This window comes from Microplitis demolitor, chromosome 4, assembly GCF_026212275.2.
Source record: "Microplitis demolitor isolate Queensland-Clemson2020A chromosome 4, iyMicDemo2.1a, whole genome shotgun sequence".
NCBI classification, from domain to species: domain Eukaryota; kingdom Metazoa; phylum Arthropoda; class Insecta; order Hymenoptera; family Braconidae; genus Microplitis; species Microplitis demolitor.
Window position 1 is genome coordinate 13,563,710 of NC_068548.1, and position 14,614 is coordinate 13,578,323.

General features: G+C 35.5%; 1 protein-coding gene across 4 annotated transcripts in view; it reads left to right on the plus strand.

Annotated features, from left to right (window-relative positions):
* LOC103579907 (phosphatidylinositol 4-phosphate 5-kinase type-1 alpha) overlaps positions 1–14,614 on the plus strand; it is a 228,798-nt gene that overhangs the window by 177,528 nt on the left and 36,656 nt on the right. For all 4 annotated transcript variants that reach the window (XM_053738618.1, XM_053738619.1, XM_053738620.1 and 1 more), the window contains one exon: positions 1,927–2,027. In XM_053738618.1, coding sequence (XP_053594593.1) covers positions 1,927–2,027 — 101 coding nt within the window. The remainder of the gene's footprint in view (positions 1–1,926; positions 2,028–14,614) is intronic.

A 14,614-nucleotide genomic window follows, 5' to 3' on the forward strand; every position in this document is an offset into this window, starting at 1 on the left:
ATGCATTGGTGCTACTGAAAAAAGTAATTCAAGTGCTCAATAATTAACTTCGCTCGGTAACCTCTGAATTCATGTTACTTATTCTCATGACATTTTTGCGATCAACTCAATGTTCAAATATATTCAAATTAATTAAATCAATTATTTGTTCGAGCTCAATTTTATAATTTGCATTCAATTATTCACGTATTCATGAGGTCAGACAATTAACAGTATTTATAAAATAGATCAACGATTTAATTTTGTAACCCAGTGATATTATGTGCTGTGACAAATAAAAATATTATTCTTTGAGAGAATCCACAGGCTGTGGAAACTTTACTCAGCTCAACCAATGCATAGGTCGGTTAGTAAATTTATTCAGCTGTAATTTGAATTTTTTTGGAGATTCGTACAACTTGTCACTGAGGTATCAGCCTTCAAATGAAAAATGATCCTTTTCTCGCCTCCGGGCGGAAAGCGTCAACTTTCGTCCCGCTGTGCAAAACGAAGTTGCCGCTTTCCACCTCCGTCGACGAGAAAATAGTATACACTCCTCAGCGGCTGAGGCAGCCGTTCGACACGCGCGTGGCTCGGGCGATCACCGAAGTTCAGTAGCATCGAGCGTGATCACTACTTGGCTGGGTGACCGTTTAGCCACACGTCGGGTTTGAACGAAGGTCTCTGATCGCTAGGCGCGGGATGAAGATCCAGTGATCGGTAAAATGGGAATTTTATCGATCACTGGAGCTTCACCCAAACCGAACTGTACTGGCTAGGTTTTCTCTGTGGTTTCCCTAGCCACTGCACCTCCATTGCACAAGGGAGGTTGCAGGGTATCACCGTAATGATGCAGTACAGTATAAGCACAAGTCGGGCCACAGCCGCACAACGAAAGGCAGAGGAGGAGAAGTAAAGCAGTTTGCGATATAAAGGCAAAAAGTGTAAAAGGCCGTAATTGCGGCTATACACTAGAAAACAATTAGTATACACTCCTCGAAAAGTAAATAAGAAAACTTCATATCGCATGTTATTTTTGGCCGAGGCGAAGCCGACATTTCTTACTTTACTTCCCTAAGTATGTAATATACTATTTGAGTTTGATTATCGATATTTCAGGTACCAATGATCAAAAAATGATGAAAACATTTTTTTGTAGTTACTTCTAATGGATGATGAAACAAAAACTTTTTTTTCCGAAAGGAAATGTTTTTTCTTGTAGAATGTTTATTGAAGTTTTTAACAACACCCTCAAATTTACTGTGCGATCATTGGTACCTGAAATATCGATGATCAAACCCAAAAGGATCATGTTTTGATTGAAGGCTAATATCTCAGCGACATGTTGTCGCACGAATCTCCAAAAAATCCAAATTAAAGCTGAATAAATTTGCTAACCGACCTATGCGTCGATTCAGCTAAAAAAAAATTTCCACAGCCCATGGAGTCTCTCAAAGAAAAAAAAAATTTTGAAAATTTTTGTCTCGCGTTATCCTTTATGCTTGCGCAAAAGTCATAGCTCTTAAAAAAATTTGGTCAAAATTCGTCGAAACTAGAGATCTCAAGCCGCAAAATGCTATTTTTTAAATCTCGATAGATTATTTTTTACGAAATTACAGCCTTGCAAAAATCACTAAAAAATTTCTAAAAATTTTCTATTTCATTAATTTATGGCATGGGTGTACATAAAAATTGAGAAATTTAAGAATAATAATTTTTTGAGAACAAATATTTTTACGGAAAAAGTTTTAAGAATTATCTTATTTAAGGATAGATTTAAAAACTAATAGACTTATTTAGTATAAAGATATTTACAAATAAAGAAGTAAAGAATGGAATTACTATATTGCCGTTTGAGGCGTACACTTTTTGATTGTTCAAATACTTTCTTTACATCATATCCTATAGCAGCTATCACTTTTTTTAAGTATCAATCAATTTTTTAAGGTTGTCCGACCACTCCAGTCAAAACTTCCCATAGAGGTGAAGCAGGAGAAAGAGTTGCAGTTACTGTCGAAGAAGTACTTGCCAGTTTGACTTCAGAAATGGTGAGCGTTATTTCCACGTAACATTCAATGTCTTTTGTATTTTATCAATTTTTGTTGTATTTATATTTTGTAATTTCGTTGTATTTTTATTTTTTAGAGATTTCTTGTATCTCGATTTTTTCGAAGTTATGTATTTTTTACCATATTACTAAATGAAAAACCGGAAATTATCGATAGTGACCTCTAAATATCAATATTAAGAGCTAAAATTTTAACTGTCACCATATTTTAAGATACCCTTTCGATTTTTCAATGTTCATCAAAAAAAAAAAAAATAGTCCCTTAATTTGAAATAGTCTAATATACATACATATGTAGTGACTGAGATGAGCTTCATGGAAATTAATCACTACGATAAATAAATTATCTGACTCCAATTATTAGTGTTAACAAAATAATAAATAATTAGTTTTATTTAATGAATTATACAATACAAGATAATGCTGGTCGCATTAGATATGTGTGAGCTAGTTGCCGTGTATTTCTCTATTGTACGCGACTACTGAACTGTGTACTTGCGTGTACTGTTGCTACCGAATATCGTATCCGCGTGGGAGAAAATATTCGGTGATCGATGACGATCGATGATTGACGGACTTATTTGAAATTATGAATATCAATAATATAAGTAGTGACGAAGTCGCTACAGTATTTCCCCTCTTAAAAAAAAGTATGATGCTTATTTACAAATGAAAAATAATAAGAAATATTTACAATGCAAAACAACAATAAAAAAAAAATAATTTGAGCATGTTTGCTACGTTGTGAAGAAAGTACTAGCCAGAGAGAATACAATAAATAATAAACGAAATAAAGGAATTTCAACGGGTTTAAATTATATAAAAAATAATTTTATGCGTCGTCGGCCACGAAATAGACAGATTTCAGTCTGTTAATGGAAATCTCAGTATTTGTGCGATTGTAGTAGACACAATAAAATATTTATCGTGTCGCGCGACGACTTTGTACGGACCCTCATACAGAGTTGAGAATGATGGTTCAATTTTTCTGACTCGTACCAATACGTGGGAACAAGTGTTGAGGTCTCTGAAACAAAAAACAGAACGCTCTCTGATGCGAGGTTTCAGCCAGTGCCGAGTTATTAATATATGATTTTAAATCACGTAAAACACTTTCCGCATTTGCGTGTTTATTTGACGGAACTAGTAGTTCACCTAATAAACGAATCGGTTTACCGTATACAAGCTCAGCTGGGGTAGCTATTATGTCTTCTTTCCAGGCTGCTCGTAGACTAAGTAAGAAAACTGGTTGCGCGTCATACCAAGTGTCGTCGTGACACAACAGTACGGCCTTGAGTTGTCGCTGTAGGTGTTCCACCAGTCCATTGGATTGAGGATGATACGGCGTCGTCAACAAATGTGTTATGCCAAATAATTTATTCAGAGATTGGAACAACGATGATCTGAATTGTCTTCCTTAGTCGGACGTTATTCTAATTGGTACAACGTATTTTGAAATCCATTCTCTAAACAGCGCGAGTGCGACAGTATCTGCGTCTGCATTTTTAAGTGCGATGGCTTCTAGAAACCGGGTCAATCTGTCGACGATCGTCAGGCACTTGTTGTAGCCGCGAGATACTGGTAGAGAGACTTAATCGATGTGAATATGCTCAAAACGTTGCGTCGGTAACTCAAAACGTGCGAGAGGTGATGAGACATGACGATGAATCTTGTTTCGTTAACAATCTATGCAAGCTTTTGCCCATTCTCGACAATGTTTCTGGATTGACGGTCAAACGTAGCGTTTGCTCACCAGCTTCTGAGCTGCTCTGGTGCTAGAGTGTACCAGAGAGTGCAGCGCGTCGAAAACTTTCTTTCGAAGTTGACCAGGAACGTATGGACGTGGTTTACCTGATGAAACATCACAATAAACTGCAGCCAGATGGTTGTTAAAGACAATTCGTTGCCACTGTAGTGACGTTGCTGCGTTGTCAAGAAGATTTCGTAGTTCAGGATCGTTCTTCTGAGCGTTTACCAGCTCGTGCGTAATAATTGGCGTTAAAATGACTTTAACGCGCGATAGCGTGTCTGCAACGATGTTCTCATGTCCGCAATTGCCACGGTGATACTCGTTCAGTACGTTGCTGGAAAGCAAAGAGCAACGGCTTATGATCGGTACAAATCGCAACTTGCGTACCTTTAAAAATGTGACGGAAGTGTCGGACAGCTTCGTAGATGGCGTGAAGTTCACGATCGTACGTCGATAATTTTTGAATGGATACTTGTAGTTTTCTGCTGAAGAAAGCAAGTGGTTGCCATTCTCCGTCAACTAGTTGTTGCAGAACTGCACCAATGCCTGTGTTTGATGTGTCAGAGAAAATAGCCCAAGATACGTCGTCGTTCGGGTGCGCAAGCATTACAGCGTTGGCTAATGCCTGCTTTGCGTTGTTATAAGCCTGTCGGAGCTCTGGTGTCTCGACGATCAGCGTTGATCCTTTAACTTTTGGCCCCTCGAGCAATTTATTCAGCGGTGCAAGGATTTCTGCCGCATTTTTGATAAATTTCCTGTAGAAATTCATGGTACCTAGAAAATCACGTAATACAGAAATCGTACTAGGAAATTTGAAGTTAATAATTATGTCTACCCTGTCGGGCAACGGCTTGATACCTTTGTTGCTGATGTAATGGTTTAAAAATTTAATCTCATGCTGGTCCAACACCGATTTGGCTGCGTTGATGACAGGTTCGTAGTCTTGTAAGCGCTGAAATAAAATTTTTAAGTGCTCGAGATGTTGCTCCTGGTTCTCTAAAGCTACTAGTACGTCTTTGACACATGGGAAGACAAACGGTAGGTCTCGTGTGACCTCATCAATGAAACTTTGGAAAGTTTGAGTGGCATTTCGGAGTCCAAACCTCATGTATGGGAATTCGAACAAGCCAAAAGGAGTGATGATGGCTGTCTTCTCGATGTCTTCTTCGGCGACGGGAATTTGGTTGAAGGCTCTAACCAAATCTAGCATTGAAAATATATTTTTACCGTGTAACGGTAAAACTGTCGAGTCGTCGAACCGGATAGTTATTGTATATCATGCGCGCATTGAGTGGTCGATAGTCACCACATGGTTGCCAATCTCCAGATTTCTTGGGTACAAGATGGAGTGGAGATGCTCAAGGACTGGTCGATGGATGTGTGATACCCAGTTGAACCATTTTGTGAAATTCTTTCTGCACAAGTTCCAATTTATTGCGCGCAAGACGTTGCGCTTTGCACACAACTGGAGGTCCAGGTATCGTCTCGATGTGGTGCACTGTGGAATGCTTCTTGGCTAAAGTGATTCCTTCAGGTCGCGTTATAGCCGGGTAGTTTGATAACAGTTTATGGTAAACTGTATCACCTTCAAATAATTTGATGCACTTTGCATCCGAGCGTATTGAATCCATGCGTGTTTGGAGACCGGTGGAGCCGTCACGTAATTGTTTATGTTTGGGGTCGATTAACAAGTTAAAATGACTCAGGAAATCGGCACCGATGATCGGTTTCGAGACGTCAGCGATGATAAATCTCCACGTGAATTCTCGACGTAAACCGAGGTTTAGTGACAGGGTGATGCAATTGTATGTTTCGATTAGCGAGTCGTTTGCTGCATGAAGTTGGTATCCTACTGGTGTAGGTTTGCATTCCATCAGCCCATATGGATAAACAGAGAGATCTGAACCAGAATCTACGAGGTATTGAGTGTTCGTGGGTAGATTGACGACGAAAAGGCGATTTGAAGATGCGAGGGAGTCGCTTTCCGCCGCTAGTGACCACGTTTCCCGAAAATTTGCATCCTGGGGTACATTTGTACGCGGTTTTACCAAACTTTGTACGTTAATAGCAGATATCTGTTTTGTCAAGCTTGCGTGGCTTCGACTCGCTTCGAGGGCGTTTGTTTTGTTTTCAAGCGGGAAATCTGCCGCGGTTCTGGTTGAACGCTATCGTGAGGGCTGCTACTTGTCGAGATAATTTGCTGACTTGTCTCTGCAGTGCCATCGTCTCCTGCGAAAATGATGATGAAGCTACGGCAGCGGTGTGAATTACAGGAAACATCTCATGTAACTTGTCAGCTGTTTTGGCTAACTCATCGATGGCAGCTGTAGTTGGAGAGATAGCTAGAACTCTTGTGTCTTCTTAGGCAAGTTTGCCAGCCATCTTGTTTTGAGGACTACGTCATCAATGGTCAGCGCGAGTGGTTTAAGGTGGTGGAGGAACTGTGATGGTGATCGGTCACCGATCGCTTCGCCATCTAGAAGCTGACGTAGTTTGGCTTCTTCAGACTTTGAATAACAAGCGATGAGAGTGGCTTTCAATTGTATGGCGTCGTCGTTGGTGGATTGATGATGAGGGTCTCAACCACAATGTATACTCGGTGTCAATGAGAGAAACCGCGTGGTTGAATTTCTCTTTCTCAGTTGCTACGCCGTGGATCGCAAACTGAACTTCGAGCTGCGCGAACCATAAACTCACTCACTTCGGGTTGAAATTAGGTGCCTTAAGCGAGTTGACAATCACTGGGTTGGCATCCAAAAAAACCTCGTTCTTGTCGTCTAGATTCGACATCGAAAATGTATGCGGAACACTAACACAATAAAACTAACACAAAATTAGTAATACCACTGTAAGCAGATTAGTGTCCGTCGAAGCTTACTCACCGTTTATGAATGTTCGAGACGCTTCGAGTCGCACAAAAATTATCACTAGGCGAAAATTAACGCAAACGATAATTTTAATTCACTGTATTTTACAGAGGAATTCACTGATCACTTTTATCACAATTTAATTTGCACCCCGATTGTGTCCCTTAAATTATAAACCAGTGCGGCATGTGTCCAAAATGCCCCACAATGCATCAGCCGTGATAAAGGGCTTGTACAACACTTAATTTACGCACTTCACTGTTGTAAAGGACTCGCGGAATTAATATGTCGCGATCAGCAATCAGTGGAGACGCGATGTTTTACACTCAACGTGCTATTTGCCACGTGGAATGTGTGCACGAAATGGCGTCCTTTTGAGAATCACGTCGGGCAGTCACCAATGTAGTGACTGGGATGAGGTCTCATGGAACTTTATCACTACGATAAATAAATTATCTGACTCCAATTATTAGTGTTATTTTCCATTTAAATAACATGGGATAAAAAAAATTTTAGGGTTGGAATTTTATACCTTCCACTGGCTCATTGTACAGATGAGCTCAGGATAAATTTTTGTAGGGAATCAAACGCTCTACAAAAAAAGTCTCTCATCATTTTTTGATAAATCCGTCTGTTGAAAAGTTTTTGGACCTTAAAGTCAAACTTATAGTGAATATCGAGATCTTTTTACTTTTTCAGCAAAATTATCAGGCTTATCACAAAATGTGGTCAAATCTTTTTTATAGAGAATTTTGTTCCCTACAAATTATTCCAAATAAACTTTTTTCAAATTTCGCCTAACTTTCTAGTTATTTCCATTTCAATATAAAGCTCTAAAAAAATAGTGTTCTGATCGAATTTAAGAGTTTATTATTGAAATGTAAATAATTAGGAAGGTATGCGAAAATCAAAAAAACTTTATAAGAGATAATTTGTATGGAATAAAATTTTCTGCAAAAAAGATCTCAAGACATTTTGTGATAAATCTGATAGTTTCGCCAGAAAATTAAAAATAACTCGAAATTTACTATAAATTTTACTTCAAGCTTCAATAACTTTTCAACAGACGAATTTATTAAAAAATTATGAGAGACTTTTTTAGTAAAGCGTGTGAGATAAAAATTTGGTTCTAGAATATTTTTCTAGCGCATTTAATTTCCAACAAAAAAAGTCCTGGGAGTCGAATTTGTAAACTTGATATTTTGTATACTAACAGGCCATCAAAGTCTAGAGTAAACAGAATCATTTAAATTTAAGGCTTTATTACTAAAAATATCAATGCTACGAGAAAATTCTTGAACTAAAATTTAATGAAGTTATCATTAAATTTGTTCACATGTAGTGTAATGACATCACCAGCAATATCCACATTGTAACAAATAATGTTTTATTATCGATTAAAATAAAAAAATATATAGTCCAAAAACTGTAATACAATACAAATAAAAAAGTTTAATCTTTATTCGTTTTATGTAAATTGCATTTTTTACTTGCTTCATCAAATTTTAGTTTAAGAATTTTCTCGTAATATTGATATTTTTAATACACTGTAAAAAATCACCGTGGTAACTGCAAGCGGTATAGGTGTTAAAATCGGTAGTGTTAAAATAACGCCGCAGCCGGTGTAAATATTCTTTACCGGTTTTAAAATATTTTACTTTGTGAATATTTTTACTTACTCGTTCACTACAATTAACCAGTGTTTTAATTGATTAATTAAATTATGGGTGATTGAAATGGTGGGAATAAAATCTTGTAATTTTTAAATAAATTACACTTAACATAAATAAATACATAGCAAAGTTGAAATTCCCTCGTGATAATATTCATTAAATTTTTTTACTTTATTATATTTAATAAAATTTTTCTTCCACTTTCTATATGTAGATTTTGTGCGAATGATAACATATATAATTGGTGTTTAACAAGAATATAAAATATATATATCTGGATCTAACAGTTCAATCAATTTCCTACTTTGTTTTCTTATTTTATACTTGTCAATAATTGATATTTTTTATTAATTTTCATAAAGAACTGACATTTTTTGAGTTTTATAAGCTTTTCAAAGTTAATACTCCAAGCGGGCGCAGCTTACCCCACTTTTACACCAGTATCACTCCGCTTTTACAGTGGTTTAACACCGCCGAATTATGCCTCCTAAACCGCTGTAATTTCATTTTAACACCGGGCAGAGTTAAAATGAGTCCATTTTTACCACCGCTCTCTTGACAGTGTAACAAAGCCTTAAATTTGCATAATTTTGTTTACTCCTGACTTTGATGCCCTGCTAGTATACGAAATATCAGGTTTTCAAATTCAACTCTAAGGACTTTTTTTTAGGAAATTTAATGCTCTACAAGAATATTTTAGAGCCAAATTTTTTTTATCTCTCCCAAAATTATACCCTTACAATTGAATAAATCGGATTTAGATATATGAAATAATATATATATAATTAAACAACCAGTTTATTGCAACTACCAAATGGTGGCTGTTCAACCCATACTTAATTATTATTTATAATTATATGTAAGTTTTCATTACGTCCAATTTAAATCGACCGCTCAACTACGCCAGCGCCAAAACATCTACCAGAACCTAACAACTTATTATATAATTAATATTGGTGGCAGTGACGGATTCGAACAGCCCCCGAATAGACTGGTAAAATCTCAAAAATCCGAAAATTTTTTTTCTACAAAAATTAACATCAAGTTCTCAAAGTGAAATTGAGCAACACAAAAAACAATATTACCAAATTTTTTTTTTGTCGACATCGGAAATTTTTTTTTCCTAAATAATAAAAAAAAAAAAAAGAAGTAAAATTGTGAAACAGACGTGAAAAGTTAAGTGAGAATTGAAGTGAGTGAAATAAATAATAATACAAATCTAAATAATTGAAATTCAAAAATTCAAAAATAATTAAGATAGAATAACAAAATTTATTTTTTCACGTCGAACATTTAAATTGAAAATTGAATTTTTATTATTCAAGATTTGAAATTAAATTTATTTTTCTGCTCTAAAATAAAATAATAAAAAAAAAAAAGTATATAAATTTATAAAAATCATATACACCAAGAAAAAAAATAAAATTTTGTGAATTAAAAATAAAATTCATAATAAAATTCAAGGGAGTGAAGTTAATGAAAAAAAAAAAAATTTTTTTTAAATAAATCAAATCTACCAACATCATTTACGACGCCCGACGGATGCAGTTCAACATCATTAGGTGCTGAGATACCTACATCGTGCATACCTGCTGACCTTCGCCATCAACCTTCCGACGGCAACGTAGATCTTCGCATCGACCATAATTTATTTTTACAATCTTTTAAATAGTAATTCGATTTATCGATATCATTCAGTTTTGTAATTTTTTTTTTGCGTTATATAAATTTAAAAATATAAATTCATAAAAATGTCTAAATTAGAACTTATGGAAACTTCCCTCCCTGAGGCAAAAGATACAATAGAAACATTAGTAAATGAAATTCAAAAATTAAGATCACATCATGAACGAGTAAAAAATACTTTTAATGAACAATTCGAAACCGAATTAGTGCAACGCGTAAAATAAGAAATGAATAAATTAGACATCACAAATTTAAATTCACAATTCACACTAAATCCTAACAGAACTCAAAATAATGGTAATATTAATAAAATTGATTATAAAGACTTTCCAAAAACCATCCCAGACTTTGACGGTACAAAAGACGGCTATCCAATAGAATCATTTACAAAAGCATGTATAAATGCTAAAAAAATTTTTAAAGACGATATTGACGAAGAATTTTTAGTAAAATTATTACAGACCAAATGTAAAGGCGAACCGTTAAAAAGAGTTAGTACTGTAGACCCGACAAGCATTGACGACTTTATTTCATTTTTAAATTTACACTTTAGACAAACTAAAGAAATCTCACTATGGATGAGAGAATTTGATAACTTCCAACAACGCCCACAGGAACGCGTTAGGGATTTTAACTATAGAATAAACCAACATTTGCGAAATACATTGTCAGAAATTGAATATACTGATGGGGAAAATGAGACAGAAAAAGCTACGCTAGCTAAAGAAACCGCTATTCGTTCATTTATATCGGGTTTACATCCGAAATTTGCTATTTTTTTACAAGAAGATAAATATTCGGACCTCGACTCCGCGACAAAATCAGCCGAAAAAGTCGAAAAACAGCTACAACAAATGAGAAATGTTGATATTAGGTGTACAAAAAAGTTCTACCCGTTTTTTGTCAAAAAAAAAATATATTTAAAAATTTTAAATAAAATACAAATTTTAATCAAAATAACCACCATCAGCATCTACTACCCTTTGCTAACGCTCAGGCAACTGATGGATCCCACGGCGATAAAAGGCTTGATCTTTTGTCGAAATGAAATCATCTATTGTTTTTTGCATTTCGTTTTCATTTTGTAAGTGTTTGTCAACCAAGTAATTTTGCAATGAACGGAATAGGTGAAAATCACACGGTGCAAGGTCTGGTGAATACGCCGGGTGCGGTAAAACTTCCCACTGTAAATCATTTATAGTGTGGTGGACGATTGAACTTCTATGAGGCCTGGCGTTATCATGCTGCAGTATCACTGGTCGAGGTTTTTGTCCCGCAAATCGTCTTTTACTGTTGATTTCATCTGCTATTTTTTTTAATTGACAACTGTAGCGTTCTCCAGTAACGGTTTCTCCTGGTTTGAGTAACTCATAATATAGCACGCCCCACTCATCCCACCAAATACAAAGCAATATTTTTTTCCCAAAAACATTACGTTTTGGTGTTGATGTCGTTGGTTGTCCTGGGTCTACCCAATGTTTTCGACGTTTAGGATTCTCATAGTAAACCCACTTTTCGTCCCCTGTTACAAGTTTCCACAAAAAACTTTTTTTTTTATGTCGTGAAAGCAACGACAGGCAGGTGTCAACTCGTCTCTCTCGTTGTTCTGAAGTTAATTCATGAGGTACCCATTTTCCTTCTTTTTGAATCTTACCTAAAGCATGTAATCTTTCAGAAATAGCTTGTTGAGTAACGTTTAACTTTTTCGCAAGTTCTTGTTGTGTTTGTGCAGAATCTTGATTCAGTAATTCTTCCAATTTCTCGTCACTGATTGTTGAAGGTCTTCCAGAGCGTGGTTTATCATTTAAATTAAAATCTCCGTTTGTGAATTTCCGAAACCATCTTCGACAAGTACTGTCATCAATAACACTGTCACCATAAGTTGCACAGATTATTCTTTGAGCTTCAGCAGCACTTTTTCCTTGATGAAATTCATATAAAAGACAATGGCGGATATGCTCATTACTTACTTCCACTTTTAACTTAATAAAAAAATATATATATCGAATTTTAATATATTAAAAGTTTGATGAATTTAAAGAGTCCAAACAGCTGTGCATGTACATATACGTATTCATAGCTAACCTATAAATAGCTGTTAGATAACACCATCTTTGAAAAACGGGTAGAACTTTTTTGTACACCTAATAATTTTTTCAATGTATATGATTCTCGAACAAAAAGTACAGATTACCACCACGTTTTTACTTCAGACACTAAACAAAATTTTTAAAATAATACTGACTCTACCCACAACATTCGTAATACAAATAATTATCATAAAAATCTAAATCAATATCAACAAAATAATCAAAACTACGCACAAAAATCGGGACCAAATAGACATCAAAATCAAAGAAATTTTAATCAAAATACTAAACTTCGTAACTTTTGCATAAGAAATAATCATAGTATCGAAGAATGTAGAAATTTAATGCAAAGAAAAAGCATTGAATCTAATCGAGTTATAGACAAAAATATTCTTTAATGTGATTACTGTAAAATGAATGGTCATTTAATAAATAATTGTTGGAAAAAAATTTATAAAGAAGGAAAACGCGATGCATTAAATTTAAAACCGAGGACAAGTACGGGAAACGATCAAGCGTTCCCTCGAGACGGCGCTCCGATGGGAAACGTAGCAACTCAGCGCCAAATTTTGAACAAAAATTAAGAATACCAACGCGAACTTATGTCGTAGGTGCTATCTATGTCAATAGACTACAAACCTACGTCTGTCATGCTTAAATCTAAAGATATAATATCGAGTTACGGAAAAATATTAATTGATACGGGATGTAGTTTAAATTTAATAAAATACGGCGAAGTTAAATACAAAAATCTAATTGATGATTCTTATTGTTATAAACTAAATGGCGTATCTGAAGCTATAACTTTGGGTAGAATTCAGATACAAATTTTTAATGAAACTACATACTTTCATGTCATCCCAGATGAATTTCCTTTGGATTATAGTGGAATACTCGGTATGGAATTTTTATGCGAACATGGCGGAATAATTAATTTAGTAGAAAATACTATAATTTTTAAACATTTAAATAATTTAGAATTATCATTTACCGAGGGAGAATATTTCGTTTTGAAAGCTCGAACTAAAACAGCAATGTTTGTTCGAGTCGATAGCAAACTTGAAGAGGGTTATACACCTCGTATCGAATTTGAAAACGGTATTTACGCGGGCGAAGCTTTAGTTAGAAATAATAATGGTATCGCTTATTTGTACGCAATAAATACTCTTGATAAGGATGTTAAAATGAAAGTACCCGTAATTCCTCTGTACCCTTTCGGGACAAATGAGGATGAGGATACTAGCTTGACGCAAGACGACACAGATAAATACGATAACAGTACCAGGGCCCGGGAAAATCGTGTTGACCAAGTGTTAAAACTCTTGCGCTTAGGACATTTGAATGAGGAAGAGCGTAAAACGATAGTTTCTCTAGTAGAAAAATACGCTGACCTGTTCCACATTCCGGGAGAATCATTGCGCGCTACAGAGACAGTGGCACACAGTATACCTACTAGCGATAACGTACCGGTAAATACTCGACAATACAGACATCCACCAGCACAAAAAGACGAAATTCAAAAACTAATTACAGAATTAATGCTGATGGACATAATAGAACCTTCGACCTCCCCCTATAATTCCCCTCTATGGATAGTACCTAAATAGGCTGATTCAAAAGGCAATAAAAGATAGCGTTTAGTAATTGATTATCGTAAATTAAATGAAAAAATCATTAAAGACGCATACCCAATACCGTTGATAAATGACATTCTTGATCAACTGGGTGGCGCAATTTATTTTTCAATTTTCGATTTAAAATCTGGATTCCACCAAATTAAAATGCATCCAAAGGATAAACATAAAACAGCATTTACAACTCCTCATGGTCATTACCAGTTTAATAGAATGCCATTTGGATTTAAAAATGCTCCGGCAACGTTCCAAAGGTTAATGGATTTAGTGTTACGCGGGTTACAAGGAGCGGATCTCTTTGTTTACTTAGACGATATAGTCATTTACGCACGTTCTCTAGAAGAACATAACACTAGATTCGAAAAATTAGCCGAACGTTTACGTAGCGCAAAATTAACTCTACAAGCCGATAAATGTAAATTCTTAAAAAAAGAAGTAATTTATTTAGACCATCTTATATCTGCCGGCGGTGCCAAGCCTGATCCCGATAAAATCAAAGCGATCAAATGTTTCAAAACGCCCGTAACAACAACACAAGTGAGAGAATTTCTTGGACTTCCTGGTTATTATCGGCGATTTATTAGGGATTTCGCAAAAATTGCTAAGTGCCTATCTGATCTTACAAGTAAAAACGCAAGATTTACATGGACGCCTGAACATCAGGTAGCTTTTGAAACCTTGCGGGACAAACTATGTACAGCTCCGATATTGCAATACCCCGATTTTTCGAAACCGTTTATTTAAACGACCGATGCATCTAACTATGCAGTTGGAGCAATCCTCTCACAAGGCAAAATTGGCGAAGATACAATTGTTGCAGCAGCCTCTCGTGTGCTTAATAAACACGAAAAAAATTATTCGACCACT